Below are 24,683 nucleotides of genomic sequence, written 5' to 3'. Positions count from 1 at the left end.
CCCCCTCCCCAAATAAATAAATCCTGCCTAGGCAAGGGGAATGGCAAAGGCGCTCAGGGAGAGCAAGTGGGATTATCTCTTGGCCCTAGGCACCCAGAAAGCTGTCATACTTCACACTAGCCACCAGGGCCGGTCCAAGATGTTTGGGCGCCTGAGGTGGACTCCAAAATGGTGCTCCTCATCCCGCCAGGGAAGGTTTATGTTAAGGGTAAGGGGGCGGGGGGGCGCTGTGGGTTACACCACAGAGCCTAGGATTTGCCGATCAGAAGGTTGGCAGTTTGAATCCTCGCGACGGGTTCAGCTCCCATTGCTCGGTCCCTGCTCCTGCCAACCTAGCAGTTTGAAAGAACGTCAAAGTGCAAGTAGATAAATAGGTACCGCTCTGGCGGGAAGGTAAACGGCGTTTCCGTGCGCTGCTCTGGTTTGCAAGAAGCGGCTTAGTCATGCTGGCCACATGTACGCCAGCTCCCTTGGCCAATAAAGCGAGGTAAGCGGCGCAACCCCAGAGTCGGTCACGACTAGACCTAATGGTCAGGGGTCCCTTTACCTTTACTTAAGGGGGCAGGGGAGAAAGAGCGACACTGGCATCTGCCACCCTGTGGATCCTGCTGCCTGAAGCAGTCACCTCACAGGTTGGCCAGCCCCGGCAGCGACCCATCTACTGTAGTACCTACGGTTGCAAACAGGATCTGTTCTGGAGCTCCGGTCGCATCCCAAGGAATTCGCAACCGGAGGTGCCGCTTTTGCGCATGGTGCGGTTTAGTGCTTCTGCACATGCACGCATGTAGAGTGCTGCGCATGGTGTAGAGTGCTTCTGCACATGCACGCAGGACAAAACCCAGAAAAATACTTCCGGGTTTGCCACACACGTATCCCGAAGGATACATAACCAGAGGTGAACGCAAGTAGAGGTACCACTGTAGTTCAGTATCGGCTACAACAGCCTTCTCCACCCAACCTCTGGCACCCCCCATATGCTCTGAACTACTATGGCACTGCTGGTTGGGGCTGGCGGGAGTGGGATTCAAAAGAAAGGACACTAGGCTGGGAAAAGGCTAGCAACTTCCCCAGACAGGAATCTAGTCCAGCCCCTCCTGGAGATGCCAGGGATTGAATATGGTATAACAAATGAGGTGCTCTACTGCTAAGCTATGGACTTCCACAAGTGATATTCTATGGCACTGGAAATTACTTGAAGATTAACTATATATCATATGAAAGAATAAAAATTTAAATCAATTCTTAAATTCCACCATAAGCTCTATAAATTTAAAGTTAAAGACAGTAGCGATGGAGCAAATCACAACTAGTTTAGGGGCTGCACAATCCAGCGAGGATGAGTTATTGCCATTCATAAGTAGTGGTTTCACAGGAAATGCTGTTTTTAGATATGCGTGGGGTGTGAATCTGATTCTATCCTTTTCCTCAATTCATGTATTCTGAAGTCAACCTTTAAAAAAAGTTTTGTCATAGGGATGATTTGTGAACCTTTAGAACAGTTTTTTTAAAAGAAAATTATTCCAAGCCAGTCTTTTGCAAAGCTATATTTATTTCTTATAACTTTACAGTTACAACAAAATTTTCACAAACTATACAAAAAGGCTTAAAACAGACATTAAACAGGTGCATTTAATTTAATAGAACTGCATTTCAGTTACACTGGATCCTGGAAGTCGGAATTCCCAGCACAACTTCATTGTTCTGCTAATCCACAGAGCAGTGAATCATTTAGACACACACACACAACACTCAGACCCATTTGGTCCATCTGCCAGGAGGTCATTTCAGTGTTGCAAATGTATGTCCAGTTGTCTGCCTCTCAAAAGAGGCATTTACCTAAGAAGAAGAAAATACTGATTAGTTTTCTGGCTATGTTGCGATTGCATACATTCCATACATTACAAACAATGAAATTTGCACCAGGAGCTTATGGGGTCATCACATTTGTTTTTCTTCAGGCGGCAACCTCCACCAAACCTGACAAAACTGCTTTTGAACCCAGAAAAATGTTGAACATGGTTTGTCATGTAGTATGGGGCAGTCAAAGAAAAGAAAAGAAATCTAAAATCGCATTAGATTTACTTGAGTCTTAAGTAGCTTTTAAAATCCTGACTATTAAACAAAGTATGATACATTTACAGTAAGATATCAATACAAGTATATTTCTTTTAAGTAAACATTATTTAACACAAAGCATAAAACATAATCATCCTCAATATACAAAGAATTTCTGTACAGTATAAGGATGGATTCTAATGACCGATTCTAATTGCAGAGATTTTTTACTGAAGTAGCTGGCTCTCTACAAATAAGTTCCTGTTGGAGCTGGACCAAAAATTGACATGTGCTGAAGTTCAGTGTGGAAGCTGTGACCATGGAAATCCAAAGTAAGTGATGTTTAACGTGCTAAAAAAGAACAATAACAGCCAGGAAGGAGAGTTTGTCATTGTCCTGGTAATGTGCTTCAGCATATTCTTAGGATGCAGAAAGGTCACTCATTATCAGAGTGCTGTTCCTTATGTAACAAAAGCAAACAAACAAACAAAAAAAAAAACAAAAAAGGTACCATCCACACTTCTAGGTTTGCAGAAGTGCAAAAAAACTTAGATTTTTTTTATAAATTAGAAAATAGCCCAATGAGGGCTGAACATAGTTGCCACAGATCAAATGATGTCTATGGGGGAAATAAATGAAAAGCCAAGGGGGAACAGAAGGCAGAGAAGAGAGCATAGCTACCAAGAAGCCTGATCAGGAGCACTTCACAATGCAACATTTTGTTGCAGGTCCCACTTGTATAGTACTGCTGCTCAGTTTATATCCCCTTGATACATTATGCAGCTCCTTATCTCTCAACTTCTCTTACTGAAATCCACTAAGTATTCAAAATATTAGAACACTATAGGTCTGGACACAGTGCAAATCTAACAACACTACTCTGAAGTAAGTTCTATTTAATTCAATGGGGCTTGCTCCCAGGTAAATGGGATTAAAATTACATCCCAAACCAAGTACAGTACTAAAAAAAGGGGAACACTGGTTTTTCCCTTCGCAGATCTTTGCCTAATGTCAAAGCATGTAGAGCAGACACCTTTCCTTTCTGAATAGTGGGCAGGAGGAGGAACAGGGCAAAAAAAAAAAGCTCACCCATCTGCCCTATATGCACTTAAAACTATAAAATTATTTAGTTTTGCAGCCACCAATTACTAGATTTTTTCCTCTATGATTTTGCAGAAGAAAAAATTGTGTTCCTAAGCCAAACTAAAGTTCATTTTTTAATTCAGAATCCAAAAAAGGACAGATCATAGGTTACCTTCCTCATCCACCTCCAGCCATTGGTGGAGGACTTGGACCTCCTCCAAAGTGGTTTATTCGACCCATTCTACGACGAGGAATCCCTGGAGGCCTAAAACAAACAAAAGCAAAATGTGAAGAGAAAACACCTGGCAAGAAATCCCATCAGAGAAGCACCTTCAGATGTAGCAGATTATGGGTTTCTAAGATTGGTAAAATAAGTTTTCCTTTCTTAGGCTCCCCAAAATGCAAGATTCCTTATCAACAGATGAGATACCTTTATACCAGAGCTTTCCAAACTTTTCATGTTGGTGACACACTTTTTAGACATGCATCATTTCATGAGGCAGTAATTCAGTTTTACTAGCAAACCAGAGGTTAAACCAGTCCTTTTTTTCCTTAAAAATGTTTAGGGGTACTCTCATTTTGACTCAAGAAAATCACCATTTTGTAGTTCAAATCAGGAAAAATAAATACAGTAAATGGACAAAAGAAGAAAGATTCACAAAATGTTTAGGGGTATGCGTACCCCTTCGTCCCCCCAGAAAAAAGCACTGGGTTAAACTAACCCCTTTCCAGCCCTTGGACGAGTGCAGGGAGCGCTCACATGGTACACCTACACATGGCAACACTAACGTGTTGTGACAGAGTTTTGAAAGCTCTGCTTTATACCTTTATAATGTGAGGCATCTTTACAAGGATGGCCAGCTAAGCTTGAAGTAAATGCAGCACCTCTCATTCTGAACTAAATTTGGAAGATTTTAATAACTGAAGTTAGGGTGGGGCTCACATATGGTCTCTACATGTAGTTTTGCATCCAGTTGGGCTATGCACAGACTTTCAGCATAGAGCAAGGCTGACACAAGTGGGCCTCACATCGTATGATCCTCTCTGATGATGGTTATCTGGTGACAGCTTACTTGTAAATGGATTTTCAGGCTCAAACTCACAATAGGGATTCTACTTGAGCCCCCTCACCTTGCTCCTGTTCTTTACCATGTGCAAGATCTAAATACTGGGGATGGGTGTGAATCAGGCCTAAATATCTTCTGTTTCTATATAATCTGTCACATATTGTTTGTACATAATTTTTTGTTTCTTTCAGTAAAAGACACACATAACAACCTGACTTTTTAATAAGATAGCAGTATTTTGTGTACCATCTAAATCGACTGCCTGTTTGGTTAGGCTGATGGGATATGGGAATCCAAAAACATCGGGAGTGCAGCAAGTTTCCCACCCTAAATTAAAATGAAAAAGCAGTACCCCCTTCCATCATCATATCTTGAAGAGGAGGTAGATGTGTAGCCTCTCCTTGTCAAGTCTGGGTGAATAATGCTCTGGAAACTGAAATGACAAAAGATTCCCATTAATCCAGTGCCACAAATAACAGGGTTAAGCAGCAGGGTTAAGCAGTTCAGTAGTAGTATTAAGTTTAAATGAACAGCAAAATTGCCTTTCTACAATTTTTTTTTCTATCTTTACTTCTGAAGAGAATATATATGTCTCTGAAGAGATATATATATCTTCTGAAGAGAATATCTATCTATCTATCTATATCTCTCTCTCTCCCGGTCCAACATTTGTCAACTGAATGGAAGACTGACAAAATCTAAACTTGAGTCAGGACTTATTTTAAATAGCCTTTATGAGACATCAAAATATTATCAGGGTGCCCCCAGAAGCCTAGAATGCTGGATTCCTTTTTTCAGATGTCACAAGCATCTCATGTTATTAAGTTTCCTGTGCACTGATCAATTTAATTTTAATCAATCATTTCTTTTTCTTTCTTGCTTTGTGGAGTATTGTCATCTCACGACTCTAAAAGAAGGGACGACCTAAAGGATTTATTATCAGATGCATACTGCTCTTCACAATGAGAGATTTAAATCTAGGTCTATTTTACTGAAGAAAAGCTTTGCTTGGTGTTCAATTGACTGTTAACTGCATCCTATCATCTATCTATCTATCTATCTGTCCTGCCATAAGACTAGTCCCAGATGGTTCTGAAGGCAAGTTGCACAATTTAAGATTTAGATTAAGAGAACAATTCTACTTACAACATAACTACGAAGTCTGCTATTCCCCAAAAGAAGTCAGTTATAAATGACAAACTCCATGGAGCCCGACTCCGGCTATCCAACACTTGACCTGTAATATAAAATAAATAATAATAATAATAATAATAATAATAATAATAATAATAAAAATAATAAATATCATCTCAAAATAACAATGTATACATCATTATGAAGGAAGCAGTATTATTCACAAAAATTGATATTTTAGAAGTTAAAACACAAGTCAGTATTATTTCCCTTTAATCATGTGGCATGGGGACTTACTGTTTGAAAAATATAAAGCCTGGGAACATGGCCAAGGAATGTACTTTACCAGTTGTTATATGCTTCCCTAACATAATTTACTACAGGAGTGGAGAATCTGTGGTCCTCCAGATGTTGCTATACTGACTCCCATCATCTCTAATGACTAGTCAGGAGTTGATGACAGTTAAGAGACCAACAAAACTCGGAGAATTTCCCACCCCTGGTTTACTGGAAGTAACATTTCACTTGACATAAAAATAGTCACTTAAAATAGTTGTAACTGGAGATATGGGCCCAACTGCAAATTTCTGTTTGTTCAAATCTAAGTTTACTCGTCCATCCTGCAACACACATTAATGTGTAACAAATCAAGTGGAAACATCTCCCCCCCCCCACACCTAACAATGCTACTTTCTTGCATCATAGTTGCTATGTTTCCAATGTTCAACCCATCTGGAGCAACAACCATCGGTACAGTACTGTACTAGCAAATGCTTCCACCTAAAAGCTCTCTTATAGCTTAGTCCTATATATTTAAGAAGTTATGTACGGGTCAGAAAATCTTACTCCTAAAAATGAACACAGCATAGCAGCCCTAGCTTCCGTACTCCTGCACATTTTTGTTACTACAAACTACAGACAAGATACACTAGTTCTCCAGCCGAAACTGCAATCAATGCTTAATTTTTTAAATTCTTCTAGTGCTAAACCCAGTCTTGTACTTAACAACAGGTGACCAGGAATTTCAAGCAACCCAGTAAGAAGGCTGGTGGAGGAGGGACAGATTGCTCCATCATTCCACCGTCAGCCTACTTGGATAGCACAGAAAAAGAAAAATACCTTCCTTCACAACCAGAGTGAAAACTCAGTAAACCAGGGTGGGGAAATATGATCCCACCTCTCCACCAGCAGTTCCCTTGATAGAAATGTTTTGTTTGTTTTTAATCAGACTGCTAAAAGACTATAACCTTACATTTCAGTGCTGTCTGTGAAAGAGGGAAAATGCAAACTAGCAAGAACTACTGCAGGCTTATTAACACCCTAATAATAAAAAAGGTATTTTAATCATTAGGCTTTTTATCATTGTTATTAGATTTCTCCCATTCCCCAAAAGCACTAATCAAACCACAATTACCTGCTAGTCTCAGCACTGAGAACGCAAATCAATGACCATTTAAGTCAAGTATATTATTCTTTAAGAACGTATAGAGTTGAGTTCTAATTTGCTGAGCAATAGTCAAGGTTCAGAGAACCAACGCACATTAGGTAGATCAATTGAATAGTTACTCTGAAATGCTATTTGTACAGCTTAATCCTACGCTTACTTCAACAGAGTTCAACAGAGTTTAAGATTATCACCTACTGCTAACATGAAGCAGAGGAGCCAAAAGTAATTCCACCCCAAATTTGTAAATTAAGGCATATAAACAATTTCTTTCTTCTGGGGTGACAGTCCAAATTAGGAGGCAGAAGAATGGTTTGAGATGGCAAACCAAGCAATTAAAAATATGAATCGAAATCTAGTTAAAACTGCATTGGCCGTGAGCCAGAATTTATCAGAAGAGGTATGTACTGGGTTGACACCTGCAATGATAATTGTATTCCTGTTTCTAACCTTATAGGTGATTTACAGACCAAGGCAATTCTTTGTGCATCTGAATAATGACTTCGAGGTGCCCACAAGGCGATTTAATTATCCCGCTTTTGAAAAATAAAACAGGCTTTTAATCTGCACGAAGCCATTCGCCCGGGTTCTTTCGGAGTTACCCTTTGAAAAACAACCTCAAGCCCTGTCATACGAACATGACAACCCTTTCAGTGCATCTTTTCACAGACAGGAACAGCAGGAATTATGTAAGTTTATTCAGCAACTATGAAAACACTACTGGCAGCTTTCCGGATCTACCAGGTTGCATAAAGCGTGATCTTGCGTGGGGGCCTCGATCTACACCACCTCCACCTCCACTACTTCCAATACAAAAGGAGCAGAAAAAAAGAGGATCAGGCATAAATTTTCCTCTGCCCCATGGGCGTAGCCGGGGGGGGGGCAGCTGCCTCCCTAAATCAAGAAAATAAATAAATAAAAATACTTAACTAACCAATTGCGCTGCAGATAACTCTGTTCTACCCGCCCCAACATAAAGGCTGCCCCCCTAAAATAAATCATGGCTATCCCCATGCTCTGCCCCACTCCCACCCCATAATAAAGGTTCCCTCCCCACCGCGGAATCTCTGCCCCTCACCGTTCGAAATATAAACCATGGCTTCGCCCCACCGTCCCGGATCCGAACGCTCAGAGGTCTCTCTCTCTCTCCTGCTCCAGCCCCGCCCCTCCTCTGTCACCCAGGAAGTCGGAGCTGGGAAGACGCCATAGGCCGAGCGATCACGGGATGGGCCGTTGCGTCACCACTTTGCCTCCCTTAAGCTGCCGCAGCCGCTCCTTCCGCCCTTGGCCTGCCAGTTCGGCGGCTCTGACAGCATACTCGCCTCATTTAGACCACAGAGATAGGAAAATGGTAGAGCAGCGCGCCCTGCGCTCCTCGGTGGGCTGGAAACAGAAATAAAGAGAAACTCGGCGGCTTTGATATGCCATAGTACACGACTGGAGATTGATGGGGTGTGTTTGTGTGCCAGATTCAATATGAGAAGCTGAGCAATGTGTGGGGAGTTCATAGAAGTCTGGTCAAAATGCCACCTAAGGACTGCAACCTGGGTAGCCTGCACATGAGAAGCTGGAACCAGAAAAAAACAAGCTTCCAGGTGTTAAGGGGATACACTGGAGCATTCTTGGTGCATTGTCTTTATGGTTCTGTAAGCTAGAAAGAACTAATAAGCATAACCATGGAGGAAAACGCAAGAGCGAAAGGATGAAAAGTGTAGAAGTCTGAGCAAAAGCAATTATATGATTTCATGCCAATAGAGGAGATCATTTGTGTTGGATAGGTTGGCCCCCCAAGAAGAATACAGGCCCGGGGTGTGTGTTGAGCCCAGGGAACTCCCCGCTACAGTGTGCAACAATTGTGCCTCCCCACTCTGGCTTGGAGCGGCTAGGAGCCTGTCTACACACTCCCTGGACCACTCCTCTGCTGCTCTGGGTGGCTGGGTGTGGCATGCAGGCTCCTCTGCAAGGGCGCAAGGGACACAGGAATGCCAATATTTGTCATTGCCAAAGAGCACAAGGGACAGGGGGCACCTATACAGCTCCCTGCCAAGGGCACAATGGAGTTTAAATACACCTCTGGTGGCAATATCCCTTCCACATAATTTCTGAAATACCTCCTACTCTTCTTTTTCTCTCAGATCAGTGCCAGTATCTGTAGCTCACCATTTGAAACATAGGGCATTGTTGTGTTTGCCTCCCAGGTGTTCTTTTCTCTTGCCTTTCTCCTTCTCCACAACCTCATAGGACCTCTTCCTCAGCACAGAAGAAAGCTCCAGCTGAAGAGGGATTACTGGCTGAGCGCAGATAATAGACTGCCTCACAACTGTTGCCATGCCAACGGCATGTAATAATACGTTGAAGCTTAAGCTGTGTACTTCCAGCCGGATCCTCTGGGACCTCCAAATAAGTGTGTATAAAACTGCTGTCTTGTAGGTACATATAATAGTGAGTCAGACACCATTGGTCCATCTCTCTCAGTATTGTCCACATTGACCGGCAATGGAGATCCAGGAAGGCAGGGTTCTTTCTCTGCCCTACCTGGAGATGGAATCCAGGATGTTCCGTGGGCAATTAAAAAGCGCCATTTGCCACAGTACTTGTTCATCACTCAGGGGTCTTTGTACTCAGTGGCCTGAACACCAGGAGCAGATCTGCAAGCCTAATACTATGCTGATTCAGACATGTCCTAACATAGAATCATAGAATGGTAGAGTAGGAAGGGACCCTGAGAGACATCTAGTCTAAGCCCTTCTAATGCAGGAATCTCATGTACATCATACATGACAGATGGCCATCCAACCTCTGCTTAAAATTCTCCAGGGAAGGATAATCTCTCATGGGAGTCCATTCCACTGTCAAACAGCTCTTACTGTCAGAAAGTTATTCCTGATGTTTAATTGAAACCTCCTTTCTTGTAACTTTAATCCCTTGGTTTAAGTCCTAGCCTCCAGAGCAGGAGAAAACAAGCTTGCTCCATCTTCCATGTGACAGCCCTTTTGATATTTGAAAATGGCTATCATACATTCTCTCAGTCTCCTCTTTTCCAGGCTAAACATACTCAACTCCCTCATCTGTTCCTCATAAGGCTTGGTTTCCAGACCCTTGATCATCTTGGTCCTCCTTCTCTGTATACGTTCCAGCTTGTCAGTATCCTTAAATTGCCCAGAACTGGACACAGTGCTCTAGGTGTGGTTTGACCAAGGCAGGCTAGAGAGGGACTATTACTTCCCATGATTGGAACACTATACGTTGTTTTCAAAGAGTTGCCTCTCTGTAGTGCAGATGGGGACCTTCAGGCCTGCAGGTCATATGTGGCCTCTAGTGGATCCTTTGGATCCAGTTTGTTCCTTGTTCCTGCTCCTCATGCAGCATTTAAGCTTAGGAAAAAGGATATTCATGTCGATAGAAGTTTATTTCTAAGCGTAATTGCTGCTTAAGCTGAGTGGTGGTGGTTTGCAGCCCACAAAGATGAGGGTTAGAGTATAGGCTCTGTCTACAAATGCATTGTGAATCTATCTAAAAGGTGCACCTAATTCTACATCTCATTAAGAAGAAAACCACCCACAATTTCATCTGTTATCTGTTGCTGATCATTTTAACAGCAGATTGATCTGCTGCAAAAGCATAACTTTCCATTCCTACGTTCGTGGCCCTAAGCCTCAAAAACTAAAAAGAAGGTAGAGTGCTGTTGTGCTCAAGTCTAGCTTGAAGGCTTCCCATAGGCATCTAGTTGACCTCTGTGAGAACACGATGCAGACCTAGATGGGTCAATGGCTTCATCGAGCAGGCTCATCTTAAATTCTTATCTCTCCAGTATACAGGGACTGGAGGACAGAAGATACGACTGCTGATAAATTGATATTTTAGGGCCTTTTGAAATCATTGCAGTACATGCAGCATTCTATTCCCAGCTAGTGGGATGTGGCCATCTGTATAGTCTTGCTCCCTCTCATTGTTTTCCACCAGCGACTTAGAACAACTTTATTCTTTTGAACTTCAATTAATTGTTTCTCTCACGCCCTATGGGCTTTTACTGTTTGCATTTGATTTGATTCCTAATTTGCATTTGATTTATGCTTGCATTTCATTTGTGTTTGTTCTTGTTTGTTGCTTTTTAACAAGCCGTTGAGTCTTAATGCTGTATTTGTATTTTATTGTTATTTTTTCCGATTTTATTTTTAACCGCTGGATGCTACCTCAGGTGCCTTAAAGTGTAAATGAGATATTAAATATATTAATAAATACTAGTAGGAGCAACACTATCAAACACAGTGATTATTTGCAGGATGTTTTATACACCATAAAACCACCTTTCACAAAAAGACTCAAAGGCCGAGAAAGAGTTGTCAGGCCTTCAGATTTTGCATTAGACAATAACTGGAAAAGAAAGAAAAAGAGGATAACAAAAGCTCCAGTGCTAAAACACACATATAGAGGAGTAAGCCTCACTAAACCCAGTGGGACTTACTTCTGAGGAAACATGCAGAGCGCTCTACTGTAAGTCAATAAAAATACATATATTGAATTGTGTTCTACTGTGGAGAAACTTTGCCGCATCTTGAAGAGGAAGCAGGGGCAACAGTAGAAACTTCTAGATCAGTTTCATCCGCTTGATTGGAAGCACATGGATTTTTTCCACACAGGAGACACCTAACGAGACAATCGCGGAACTGGAAATGAAAAGTACAAATTTACTTTTGGCTCATGCCACATTTGATTATACGTCATTCATGTACACAAACACATATATATGTGTTTGTGTGTGTGTATTGCTGTGAGACACGTAAAGACTGTATCCAACATTGCAGCTCTATGGGTAGAAGGGGCTGCCATGTGCATAATTAAATTTCCTCTTCTTTCCCTGTTCCTTTCTGCCGCTCCTCCCCTTGCATCCTCAAATATCAGCTCTGGAGGGATGGGGGAAACCCTCTGAAGCAGATTTTGGGGAGGTGGGGGGGAGAAGAGGGAATGGAACCCCAGTGGCACAGCATTGGATAAAGCCCAGTATGTTTGGTATGTAACAACCAGTGGCGTAGCGTGGGTTGTCAGCACCCGGGGCAAGGCAAGTAATTTGCGCCCCCTAACCCGTGGATTTGCGCCCCCTAACCCGTGGATTTGCCCTAACCCCAGATGTTGCGCCCGGTGCGGCCGGCCCCCCCTGCACCCCCCACGCTACGCCACTGGTAACAACCCGTCGCATACAACTTGGGTTGCCACTGTGAAACCCTGGCCCTGCTCCTATGCCTTAAACAGCAGCCTGAGGCATGGAGGGTCAGCGCCCAGTGCAGCGGAAACAGTTGTGCTGCCCCAAATCTGCCTCTGAGATAAGGACAGGGGGCATTGAGACAAAAAGGATGAAGGAAACGTTCAGAAGAAGGAATTGATTTATGGGGGCGGAGGCGGGAAGAGAAAACCACAAGTTTTAAAAACAAACCAGAACAAAAAGCAAAATTGATTTGGGATTTAGCACATAGTTTTTGCGTGCCAGCAGTTTAGAAAACAGATTCTTCCTGCATATTAACAGCTAGAATAGGTATTTCCCCTCTTTCTCTAAAGTAGGGTTTTTTTCCACCTGTGGCTTCATAGGGGTCCATTAAATGGCTGCAAAAAAGAAAGCCCCCCACCATGTCATAAAACAAATTGTATGCAAAATTATGTGCCTATATTTATATGCATTTTTCTAGGGAGGGGGTTCCACAGCTTTCATCAGATTCTCAAAGGGGTCAATGATCCCCAAAATGACCACTGCTCTAAAGACAACATATTATTATGCATGCTATGACATAAATTTCTAAGCAATAAGTATTTATCTTCTTTAAGTATGTATGTATGTCAAAAGACTCGTTTACTATTAAAATGATATTTAAGTTTAAATCCAGCACAGATTTAGGCATGCTTAAGATCATTGTATTCTATGGGCTTAGTGCTTCCTAGCTCTGTTGCGTTTTTTTATTTGTTATTAATATATGGGGACGTGGGTAAAACCTCAGCGCCTAGGGCTTGCCGATCGCATGGTCGGCGGTTCGAATCCCCGTGGTGGGGTGAGCTCCTGTCTTTCGGTCCCAGCTCCTGCCCACCTAGCAGTTCGAAAGCACCCCTAAGTGCAAGTAGATAAATAGGTACCGCTTTATAGCGGGAAGGTAAACGGTGTTTCCGTGTGCTGCGCTGGTGCTGGCTCGCCAGAGCAGCTTCGTCATGCTGGCCATGTGACCTGGAAGTGTCTCCGGACAGCGCTGGCCCCCGGCCTCTTAAGTGAGATGGGCGCACAACCCTAGAGTCGGACACGACTGGCCTGTACAGGCAGGGGTACCTTTACCTTTACCTTAATATAAGCACATTAAGCATTCATACTATTTTTATGCACTGATGAACGTTTCAAAGGCATTTTTTATGCTATAATAGATTAGGATCTTATTTTGTGTAACTGGGCAAAAAATCCTGAATGTTGATATAATTGTTACTGAAACAAGTGCATGAAGAAAACAGAAAAAGCATCCTTGATAAATCATTATAATAAGAATTCATTTAGCCACAAGGTGGCAGCATAGAAAATAATTCTGCACATACAGCAGGCAGCTTTAAGGCAATCCTGGGACAAACCCACCAGAGCATTATGCTATATTCTTTGTGCACAAGAATGTTTTGTATTGCTCAATTTACTTCCTGACTAGTGAACAGACAGCAATGTGTGTTTGATCTGTTGTGCAACCTAAAAAGCAGGTCAAGCACATACAAAATTCTTGGTTAGAGAACATTTCCCTTTTTGCAATGTGTACCATCCCTGTGAGCCTGCTAGGAAAGCTGGCATGCCTGAATAGATATAAAAGCAATGTAAGCAATTTTATTTACTTGGGAAAGTCCAGACCTGCAGATAGATGATTTGTGGTATAGTATACTCTACATATCATGCGGGGCGGGGGTTAAGATCAGGGCAGCGGATTTTATTTTGCAGTGTAGTTCAGAAGATAGAGCAGAGGGATTTGGAAGTAAAATTCACAGGGTGGTGGATTTTTTTTTTAAAAAAAAGACTCCCAATGGATGTTGAGCCTATACAATATTTATACTTTGATTTTCATGCTCCACAGATCATATTGAGTTTAAACTCACCTGCTTGTTCATAAAAATGTAGATGACTGGATTATAGAACGTGCTGCTTTTCGCCAGGTACATAGGAATGGTGGCTATAATAGGATTAATGTAGATTTGAGGATTACCCACAACTACCAGGGCAAAAGTTGCGTAAGGAAGCCAGCAGATCAAGAATGCCATCACCATGACTATCACCATCCGTGACACTTGAGCTTCCGCCTTCGTTGTTGAGCCTCGTTGAGCTACTCCAACTTTAGCAACCTAGTTAAAAATAGCACATTCAATACCTATCAAAAATAGGACATACATCAGTGTAATTACATTTCATTGCACATAAAAGAATAGGATGACAGTTCATGTGGAAGTGCTTAAGAATGTTTTATTCTGCATGCCAGCAGGAAGTTCAGGTCAGCCTTTACAGAGCAAGTTTATTTTGGGAAAGAGAGAACAGGAGGCTTTTGTAATAATCTGCTAATTTGCAAATATCCAGTCTGAACAGGTCTTGAGGGATGCAGAAGCAAGTGTATGGATACTGGCAATCTGACATGTAAAGGTGACAGTGGCATCCATGGTCTGAGCTGATATGATGTCTTAAAACAGGAATAGTTAATGTGGTCCCCTCCAGCCATTATAGACTACAACTCCCATCATTCCTGACCGTTGGCCAAGCTGGTAGGGACTGATAGGAGCTGATCAGCATCTAGAGGGTAGCACATTGGGTACCCTTGATTCAGTCTGTCTGCCTCCAAATGTTCGCAACTGCGTAGTCTTACGAGTTCACCTAAAAGACATTTGGCTGCAAAAGCTGGGAACAGGAGGAGCTGTGAGAACAAGGTTGGGAGGCCAAAGATTGGAAAGCACAGTGAAAATAAGTTCCAGGAGGTAGGGAAGAAATGAGAAATCCAGAGTGACCAAAGTTCTCTCTTAAACATAGCATATGATGGAAAAAGGCACGCCAGAGGAAATGCAATTTGCCAAGATACAGGAATGCCACAGGGTCTGGGCCTGAACGCTCTAATGTGGCAGCGAGGAAAGCAGTAAAGGCACGGACCAAACTCCATTACTACACGGAAACTGGCCGTGTGATGGACAGATAAATTCCTTGTAGGCCTGTTTTTGTTTTTTCATCTGAGCAGACTTTAAAGAAGTGCTTCATATGTTATACACAGAAGGTTTGCTTGATAAATGTGAGGGGAAATATCTGTTTTGGCGTTTAGTTAAGAGGGTGAATTTAAAACAAATTTTAAACACTTTTCAAAGCCAGGAATGTGAGAAGCTGCCTTATACCAAGTCAGACCATTGTTCCATCTTGCTGAGGAGTGCCAACACGGACTGACAGTGACTCTCCAGGGTTTCAGGCAGGAGCCTTTCCCCATCCGACTTGAAGCCACAGAAGACTGAACCTACAACCTTTTGAAAATTTGAACTAGCACCGAAAACATCTTCCAAATACAATGCAGTAATTTGTCTCATAGCCAGTTTCCCTGCTAACCTGTGGTGTGGGTTTCTGTTCAGCAAATCTGTGCTTGCTTCAGTAGCAGACTGGCAGCCAGAGCAAATCCCACAAACAAGGTGTTGTAATATGTTGCCACTGGTTTGCCACCACAAGCAACCCAACTACCACATTATGCACCAGCTGCAAGGATAGAGCATAGAGCACGTTGCAGTAATACACATTTGAGGTTGCCAATGCATGAACACTAGAGGACACCTGTGTTTCCAGTGACAGTGATGGATCTAGGAGCACCTAACATTATCTTATATTGCACACATTAATGTGGGTGCACACGCAGCCCTTGTGAGTGGCAAAAGCAGCCCCAATGCTATGTGTGAATCTGAATAAATTGTTAATGAAATTATGGTTTGGTACGGAAAATATGTAAGATATGAGCACCCATGCTTAGTGAAGCCTAAGCACACCAGTTTAACATTTGCCTAAATTCAGATTCCATGTGCTCCGATTCCTTGAATGATGACGGTATATAACATAAAGTAGCTGATGTTTACCAGTAAAAAATAAAATAAAATGTAGCTCAAGCCCTTGGGCCAGATTGTCTTTTGAATGAGTCAGTACATTTTAATTCTGGAAATTTTTTTAATGGTGCTAAAACACTTTTAAGGTCAGCAAATTAAGCAAAACATAATATGAAATGCAGCACTACCTGGCGCAGAGTCCATAGTAGATATCCATAGGAAACCAAGATGGCAGCAAACGGAATTGTGAAGCAGAATAGAAAGTAGCAGACAATATAGGAAACATTAATAGGGTCACTGTTGTACCAGTCTGGAGCACAGGAGGTCATGACGCCTTCCATCTGGTATCCTCCCCAACCAAAAAGAGGGGGAGTGTTCCAAACGAGAGACCAGACCCAGGACGCAGCAACTCCAATCATGGCTTTCCTGGTGGTAAAAGTAAGTGTTCCCATAGGCTTGCCGATCACAATCGCACGGTCTATAGCTATCACTGCTATGGTGCATAAAGCCACAATGCCTGCAATTGAAGTGGAAACATGTTATTCATTCCTTTTAATATTAAGAATATTACACAAACTGTATCACAACTGGTACTTTTGAATTTCTGAAGAGCCTAGATGCATTCAAATCCTTACCTTTCTAGGGTGCCAGCATGAGGAATTTGCAACATTCTGCTGTAGCTTTGAATTACATCCTTCACAGGAAATCTTCCTTCCCTTGACAACATTACTTTCAACTAGTATCTCCTGGATCAGGGATGGGGAACCTGTGTGGCCCTCCAAGTGCTGTTGTACCACAGCTCCAATCATCCCCTGACCATTGGCCATTGACTTGTGCTAGTGGGAGTTTGGGGTCAAGCAACATTTGGAAGGTCACAGGTTCCACACTCCAATATCATCACCTGATTCTTCTACTTCTTATTTATTAAAATTGTCCATTGCTTTATCTTGCCCAAGGCAACCCAAATCAATTTGCAAGCAAGCAAACAAAAGCCACATAGGTATATTAAAACCAGGGAGGAAATACATTGAAAACATCTCCCCACCTCTCTCACTTCTAAAAGGCCATGGAAAAGGGACAAAGGCCTGGTTATAGAGGGATGTTTTTGGCTGCCATCTAAAGATGTATAATAATGGCACCAGGCAAGCCACTCTGGGGAGAGCATTCCACACAAAGCATTCCACACCCATTCCACATTGCTCTTGTGGAGGGGGCACATGAAGAAGGGCCTCAGATGATGTTTGTAGGGTTGGTCCTTGACGTATTGAACTCCTGAGCTATTTAAGGCTTTATCATTCTAAACTAGCACTTTGAACTGGGCCGGGAAACTAGTTGGCAGACAGTGCAATTGGGCCAGGATCGGTGCTACAACCTGGCCACTGAATTCTGCTGTCTTTAAAGGCAGTCCCATGCATAGCATGGTGAAGTAATCTAACTTAGGGGTTACCAGAACTCAGAAACAGACTAAGTGCTAATATATGCAACATTCAGGAAATTTAGCTTGGTCACATTTAATTTTAAATGGAGTTGCCCCAGATTACAAATTAACACTGAACAAATCAAATTCTGAGTGAAGGATTATTAGGAAAGGAGTTGAAAATAAAATCACCAATATAATATTGCCATATAAAAATGTATGGTACCACCCCACTGGAATACTGCATACGGTTTTAACACTCTACCTGAAGAAGGAAGTTCTAGAGCAAGAAAAGGAGCAGAAAACTCTCAATGCTGCAAGGTTAAAGCATTTGGAGCTCTTTTAGTGTAGAGAAGAGGTAGGCTAAGTTTGAACATGAAGGAAGTTTATAAAATTCTACATAGTGTGGAAGAAGTGGTAGAGTAAAACTTTTATCCCTCACCCATAAGAGTAGAACTTGGGATCACCTGCTTTAATAGCTTGCCACTTCATTCAGAACAACAACATAACCACCATCATCATCATCATTCATACAACACACAACAGAATATTTGAAGAGAGCCACTGGTTAGATCACTGTGCATGGGACTTTGCTTTTGCTTTTGTACAGTTTGATTTCATACCATGGGGTGGGGGTGAGATACAGGTTACCCAACAGCATTTTGATTTTAGAAGACCAGCTCCACATCTGTCAAACTTGGCCTGCGTGGAGTGGGAGAGATAAGGATCTGGTCTGCTGGATGGACCCAGTTCCCCACCCCTGCTTTTAAAGCAGACTCATATATAATATCAGCTTCATTCACTAAATAAGTGCGTGCATGCCCCCTTCACCCTGACTTTTCCATCTTGAGCAGAAAGGTCTAAGGGGGCTTTTAAGCTCATTCAGGAAGCAGGCCCTAGCTATGAAGAACCTGCACATTGCGATATGGTGGTCACTTCTAGACAACCTGTTTATCGAGCATCAATTTGTAAGTGGAACCTGGTGTAAGAAAGAAGACAGGGAGGTGGGGCCCGATTGAGGGCAGACTGAGGTTTTTGGGATAGTGATCCATTCACCCTAAATAATGAGCCTCCACTGCTGAAATAACACAGCAAGTTGTGGTTGAACAAAATATGGTACTCCTCCTCCTAGAGGAAGAGATGGGAGACTGCACGTTTTCCTCACACTGTTAAAGATGGCTCATCTGTGGTCCAGTAAATGCTGGTTCCTGGGGTAGGGAGTGGAGAAACATCAGAGGAGAACTGTTGCCTTCATGTTCGGCTATTGACCTTCCTGGGAAAATCTGGCTAGCTAGAGTGAAACAGGCTACATGCACTTTAGGATTGCTCCTATCAAGATGCCGGCTTTGAGAAAACTATCCTCAGAGATTTGTAATTGTGCTGCATTCAGTGTTTTTATTTGCCCGCTTTTATTTTATTGATAAATACTGGCTTCACTCCTTAGTCATAAAGCTTTGTATTCCAAGCAACTAACTGCAGCTAGTAAAGTGTAATTTCTTATTGATACTTCATCTCAGTTCAACTGTCATCTCTTAATGCACCAGGAAGAAAAGTGTTGAAAACAGTGCAATTTTCATTCACCAGTAAGTGCTATAAAAATTAGAGTTCTCTAAGGACAGCCCATATGAAGTTGAGCTCCTAGGCTGAACAATGGGATGCAAGTAAAAGAACTGATGAGATTATAAAATGTCTTGTTAAGCCATCCCATGAATACTGAGCCATGTTTTAATTACTGCATCATAAAAATAGACAGTGTGGCAAGCTTAGAAATGGCAATGAAGATTGATTTTTTAAAGAAAGGATGCCGGGTGCATATAAAAAGGAAATGTGCATTGTGGGGATAGATGAGAAAAAAAGTAGTTTTGTTGTAATGTACATAAAATGCTGCATGGATTTAAAAGTGAGCTGGGTCCCTCTAAACAGGCAGTTTGCAGGCATCCTATATGCCTTTTTTATATTGAAACCCCATTCACTCATTCTCTCCCCACTCCCACCCCTTAAATATCATTGCAGCAGAGGGGGAGACCCTATTAGTCTCTCTCCACCCCCAAGTTTTCTGCAACCTCCTCCATCCCAGTGTTTGGGACTGCAGCAGGGGTCTGCTGTACTCAGATTGGCTCCCCATGCAAAACCAGGAAGATCAGGGCTCTACATCCTGAATGCTTGGATAAGAACACGCTCCCTGCTGAAAATATACCGCCCCAAAATGGAGAAGCCATGGTTATAACTTTGTTTCTCTGTACAGCTACCCTGTGTGACACCCTGCAAGAACTACAGTTTAGGGCAGCTTCCTAACAATGAAATATTCTCAAGCCTTTAGACTGGTCTCATCTACCCAAACCGGCCATTGGGCACTCCTACAAAGGAAGCTGTGTAGAAGGATTTTCTGTTTAAGCTGGTTGTCTGCCTGAGCAACAATGGATTTCCTAGCTATGAGGCATTTGGAAGAGTTCTTTGGCTTGGCATGGGCTCCTAGCTTGGGCTCCCTGCTCCGACTCCTTTGCACAATCCTGGCTCCCTATTCCTGTGCTCTGACAGCTGCATACAGCTCAGCCCTGGCAGTGTCGGAATCTGGGAGAACGCCAGCCATGTAAAGTGGCATAGCCTAAACCAGGCTTCCTCAACTGCAGCCCTCCAGATGTTTTTGGCTTAAAACTCCCATGATCCCTAGCTAGCAGGACCAGTGGTCAGGGATGATGGGAATTGTAGTCTCAAAACATCTGGAGGGCCGAGGTTGAGGAAACCTGGCCTAAACACAGATTTACTACCACAATATAAAGTAGGCCACTGTGACTGGCCCAAGTCACCCAATGACCTTGTCCACTCCAAACTCAATGCTACACAACACTACACTGGTATAAACCGGGCACAAAGACAGATGGTATAGTCAAGAATAATACACTTGGCCTAAGCAATATAGGGCTTTCTGTCAAACCATTATTTTGAGAAATAAACTCAAAATAAAGTATATGATGAAAAGCACTCTGACTTTCAATAGTTGTCAAGAACAGCCCTACAGAGAATGTGTTGTATTGAAATCCAATGTGGTGCAGTGGTGAGAGTGTTGGACTAAAACGTGGGAGACCAAGGTTCATACCCCCCACTCAGCCATGAAGCTCACTGGGGGACTTTGGACCAGTCACTGCCTCTCAGTCTAATCTACCCGTTGTGAGGATTAATTGGGGATGGGGGAAACAATGTACGCCACTTTGAGCTCCTTGGGAGAAATGGTGAGATATACATAAATGCAATAAATGAAATGGGGGGGGGGGCGGGAGTTGTCTAGGATCAACATTGCAGAAGTGCAAATGATGCCCACTAGGGTCAGTTGCACATTTCTATTTGCAGAGACAACCTTGTATTATTAATCTTTTTTATGTGGTGGAGGGGGGTGATTTTAGAAAGCTTCACAGGGATCAATATACCCCTAATGTAAATGACAGCTTAGTATAAGAGAGGGAAGGACAACATGTCTGATTTTAATACAGTGGTACCTCGGGTTACATATGCTTCAGGTTACATACGCTTCAAGTTACAGACTCTGCTAACCCAGAAATAGTGCTTCAGGTTAAGAACTTTGCTTCAGGATGAGAACAGAAATCGGGTTCCGGCGGCGCAGCGGCAGCAGGAGGTCCCATTAGCAAAAGTGGTGCTTCAGGTTAAGAACAGTTTTAGGTTAAGAACGGACCTCTGAAACGAATTAAGTACTTAACCCGAGGTACCACTGTATAATATGAGGACAGTATATAAGGGCCTTTTGTGGAACATTATATAAATAAGTAGTTTGGCTTCTACGGTTCTCGCCTCCTCTCCCATTCTGTACTTGTGCATAATAGTGGTTTGGAAGTGAGGGTTGTTCAGTTTGCATTCTCGGGCAAAAGAGAAACTTGGTATGTACCACCCAAAGCATTTTGGGCACACCAAGAGCTATTAACAAATGTAGCAGCATTACTGAACTATATGGGAAGAAACTATTCTTGATGTTATAATATTATGCCATTTATGGTGGACAGCTGAAGCTTCAATTGCTGCTTAACTTTTTAAAATAGCAATGCAAAAGGGCCTGGGAACAGCATGGGACCTCATTGGTGGCTTGGGAATGCAGTTGAAGTGGCTTGGACTTTACGTGGGCAATCCTGTGAAGCCCCTAACTTCATTCTTGGATGGTGCCCCATTCTTCCATTCCACTAGAGTTCCTTCCTGTTATATTTCTCCTGGCTTGCCCCCTTTCCCCCCCTCTAGTTTTGTCCTTGTTTTTAGAAGTGGTCCTCCCCCTTCGTTTCAAAGTAGTTTCTGAACAATTGGAAGGGGAAATGTTTTATTTAATTGATTTTTAATAAATAAGTAAATCTGGTTGTATGGCTTGGTGGGAAAGAGCAAATTGATAGATTTCTGCTCTCGCTCTCTCTCTCTCTCTCTCTCTCTCTCTCTCTGTGTGTGTGTGTGTGTGTGTGTGTGTAGAGGAAATGAATTTCCTTCTCTGGCTTTCTTGAATAGTAGCTATATTAGTTTTACATGTGTTACATGTGCTTTAACTGAAAAAAACAACCAAACCATGCCACCAGAAAACTTGGAGGAGCTTACACCTGAAAAGACCTGCATAGGATTGGCAATTCTAATATGAGAGAGCCATGGTGAAAACCAGAGAATGGTGATCTCTATAGGTTAATCCAGGACACGTTTGTCTTTCGCTGTGCTCATCAAAGATCCTGGCTCCACCTACCGCGGGAATGTGACCCTTAACAGAAAAAGGTTGCCAGCCTTTGCACTTTGTAACCCAGGCAGATGGGTGGCATATAAATAAATTATTATTCTTATTATTAGCCATCATTTGAGTGCCTGGCCCTCTGGGGGTTTGCTGGTACACAGTGCATCCATGAAAGAAGGTTAAGAAAGAACAGGGAGTTAGATTCTGTGGTGGGCCCTCATTCTGAAGCCCTAGCGCTTGGGAATCATGCCTCTGTTTTCAGAGGGAGTTTACAAGGCTAACTTCATTTCATAATCTTCACTGAAGAAATAGGCTCTTTAGAAATGCTTTGTTAGAACAACCCCCTCCCCATGTTTGGGTCACTGCACTTCCATCCAAGAGAGTGACACCTCATGCTTTCCCATGTCAGGAGCTTTAAAAAAAACAAACACATTTTGAGCATCACTATAAAAACCCATTTCTTTTCTGAAACACACTGAAGCTGCTATTTTTGATTTGCTTGCCTGGAGCCAAATTTCTGTCACAACTGTTCTCAAGAAATGCTTCTCTATTGTGAAAAAACTCTTTTATATGTTGACAAACCCTTGATTTTTTATTTATTTTTTAGCAATAGCCCTTGGTATTGCAACAACTAACAGTATATGTGCTTTCTAGGCTGGCAATTATTTCAGCTGAGTTCTTTGGCAAAGGGCATAGAATTTTTGACAGTGTAGTAGATGACATTTCATCTCAGGAAAATGTTTTTAGAAGGAATGCAGCATTTTAAAAACATGCCAGTATCTTAATTAGTAAAGATTTAACATAAAAATGTGAACATGTATGCTTGAACATGTATGTTTCCTAAGCATATTCTGTTGTCTTGTCAATTAAAGCCTAAGTTAGATTATGAATGTTTCATTGCTTTGTTTTGCCATTGTTAAGTGCATGTAGTATGAGCCAGGAAGTCCCTGGATCAAATCTTAGCAATGGACTCACTTAGGGGTCTCTATTATTATCCTCAGCAAAAAACCCCATTCCATGAAACATAAGGATAATAACAGAGGCGTAGCGGGTGGCGCTGTGGGTTAAACCACAAAGCCTAGGACTTGCCAGTCAGAAGGTCGGCGGTTCGAATCCCCGCAACGGGGTGAGCTCCCGTTGCTCGGTCCCAGCTCCTGCCAACCTAGCAGTTCGAAAGCACGTCCAAGTGCAAGTAGATAAATAGGTACTGCTCTGGTGGGAAGGTAAACGGCATTTCCGTGTGCTGCTCTGGTTCGCCAGAAGCAGCTTAGTCCCTTTTCTGCAGCCCTAGTGCTAGGTTGTTAATACTCCAAGACTATTCCATAATAAATAGTTTGTAAAATAATTGCCATACACAAGACACATAAAGACAAAAGTTTTTTTCTATTTGATAGGTGGTGCACACAGAGAAGCAATGGAGGCTTATTTAACTTCCTAGAGTTAAATACCAACCGACTGAATGGCAAACAGAGGCAATATTTTAGGGCAGAGGTTCAGGGCACCCCCACAGGAGAATCAGCAGGAGGGCTCCCAAATGCAGCACATTTAGAAGTGACATTACCACCAAAGACTATTTAAAATTACCTAACTGCATTACTGATAGCAAAGTCAGAGACAAAGGTCCAATTTGCTCCATTTCCGCCCCCTGATTTTGCACCTATGCAAAGCTAAGAGAGATGTAATTTTATTTTTAAGCCATAACTCTACCTGCTAAAAAGACCGTGATAAAAAATATGCATGATATTAAAACACACACATATTAAAACTGTAAGCATATTTTCTGCAATAGGGAGAAAAATAAATAAGAGACCAGCATTGTTGAAATGCTAGCACAGCTAGGAGTCTTACAGAAATCTGTTGCTCTTCCTGCCATGCAAAGACAATTTAGTTGCTTGTGCTAACTTTAAACATTCTAACTTATGATGCAACAAATCAGTTTTAGACAAGTACTCACCAAAAAATGCCATAGAAAAGCCTTCGGTGACACAGCCAACTCTACCCAGGTTGTAATAGCCAACAGCATTTGTTTCTACATTCAGAGTTCCTCCCAACAAGGCTGCTCCAAGGTCTGCTATGGCTAAATTGACCAGGGAATAGTTAATTGGCTGACGAAGCTGTCTGTACTTAATAGTTACTGCAATAACGGTTGTATTCAGAATTACTGATAAAGTGCAAGATATTGCCATGATAATTGCAATTATAGTGTAACCAATACGAGGCATCAAGACCACTCTTCCTGTGCTGACATTCACTGACAAGGGATTGGTGTCCAGAGAATCCATTTGTTGTTAAGACACCAAGCTGAGATAAAATACTATTTGAGCTTTTTTGCGTTGCGCTACCTGTCAGTCTCCAGTCATTCTTTTCTCTAGATGACTATGAAACCCCTTCTCGTTTGATGTTTCAAGAAATACAAGGCATGATATTCCATGGATTACACAACATTTAAAGCAAATCCTTAGATCCGGATTTCTTTGATCATAATTCTCCCCTCATCATTCATTTTCTAATTAATCTAGCACTACACTCATCATAATTACTGCAGCAGAGAAATATGTCTTGCACAGAACTTCTTATTTTTCCTAAGGCAGTGGAGTGCATAATTCATTTTAAGAATGAACCTGTGCAATCTAAATGCATTTGGGAAAGCAGTTTCCTTAATAGGAATAATCAATTATGTTTTTCCCTCCCTGACATGCTGAGTGAATCTTTCCA

The 24,683-nt window shown here is 42.2% G+C and overlaps 2 protein-coding genes and 1 long non-coding RNA gene across 4 annotated transcripts in view; 1 reads left to right on the top strand and 2 right to left on the bottom strand.

Annotated features, from left to right (window-relative positions):
* The window catches only part of LOC310757702, a 139,861-nt gene that overhangs the window by 45,241 nt on the left and 69,937 nt on the right, over positions 1 to 24,683 (top strand). The window lies entirely within an intron of this gene.
* SELENOK (selenoprotein K) lies at positions 1,530 to 9,070 on the bottom strand. 2 transcript variants are annotated; one of them, XM_083599912.1, is made up of 5 exons: positions 8,944 to 9,070; positions 5,352 to 5,442; positions 4,558 to 4,638; positions 3,311 to 3,403; positions 1,530 to 1,836 (listed from the first exon to the last, which is right to left on the bottom strand). In XM_083599912.1, the coding sequence occupies exons 1-4, from the start codon at positions 9,020 to 9,022 to the stop codon at positions 3,316 to 3,318; spliced, it is 339 nt and encodes a 112-aa protein (XP_083456038.1). In that variant the 5' UTR covers positions 9,023 to 9,070; the 3' UTR covers positions 1,530 to 1,836; positions 3,311 to 3,315. The 2 variants fall into 2 exon arrangements, with proteins under 2 accessions (XP_083456038.1, XP_083456039.1); XM_083599913.1 differs by lacking the exon at positions 8,944 to 9,070 and adding an exon at positions 7,862 to 8,008.
* On the bottom strand, positions 11,174 to 24,250 carry LOC310757645 (parapinopsin-like; the record flags this gene model as incomplete). Its single annotated transcript, XM_083603119.1, has 4 exons — positions 11,174 to 11,450; positions 13,888 to 14,130; positions 16,032 to 16,360; positions 23,923 to 24,250. The coding sequence occupies 4 exons, from the start codon at positions 24,248 to 24,250 to the stop codon at positions 11,313 to 11,315; spliced, it is 1,038 nt and encodes a 345-aa protein (XP_083459245.1). The 3' UTR covers positions 11,174 to 11,312.

Source organism: Podarcis filfolensis (assembly GCF_964270895.1).
Source record: "Podarcis filfolensis genome assembly, chromosome: 2".
NCBI lineage: Eukaryota > Metazoa > Chordata > Lepidosauria > Squamata > Lacertidae > Podarcis > Podarcis filfolensis.
The sequence above is the reverse complement of the archived record's forward strand: the minus strand, read 5'-3'. Positions and strand labels throughout refer to the sequence as shown.

What these genes read in the sequence shown, in the direction of transcription:
- SELENOK (XM_083599912.1), bottom strand. Translation starts at nt 9,022, where the DNA reads ATGAGGTTGTGGAGAAGGAGAAAGGCAAGAGAAAAGAACACCTGGGAG. An exon ending in GCAGACTTCGTAGTTATGTT is followed by an intron (nt 4,639 to 5,351) that starts GTAAGTAGAATT and finishes TTGTCATTTCAG; the next exon opens with TTTCCAGAGCATTATTCACC. An exon ending in AGATATGATGATGGAAGGGG is followed by an intron (nt 3,404 to 4,557) that starts GTACTGCTTTTT and finishes TGTTTGTTTTAG; the next exon opens with GCCTCCAGGGATTCCTCGTC.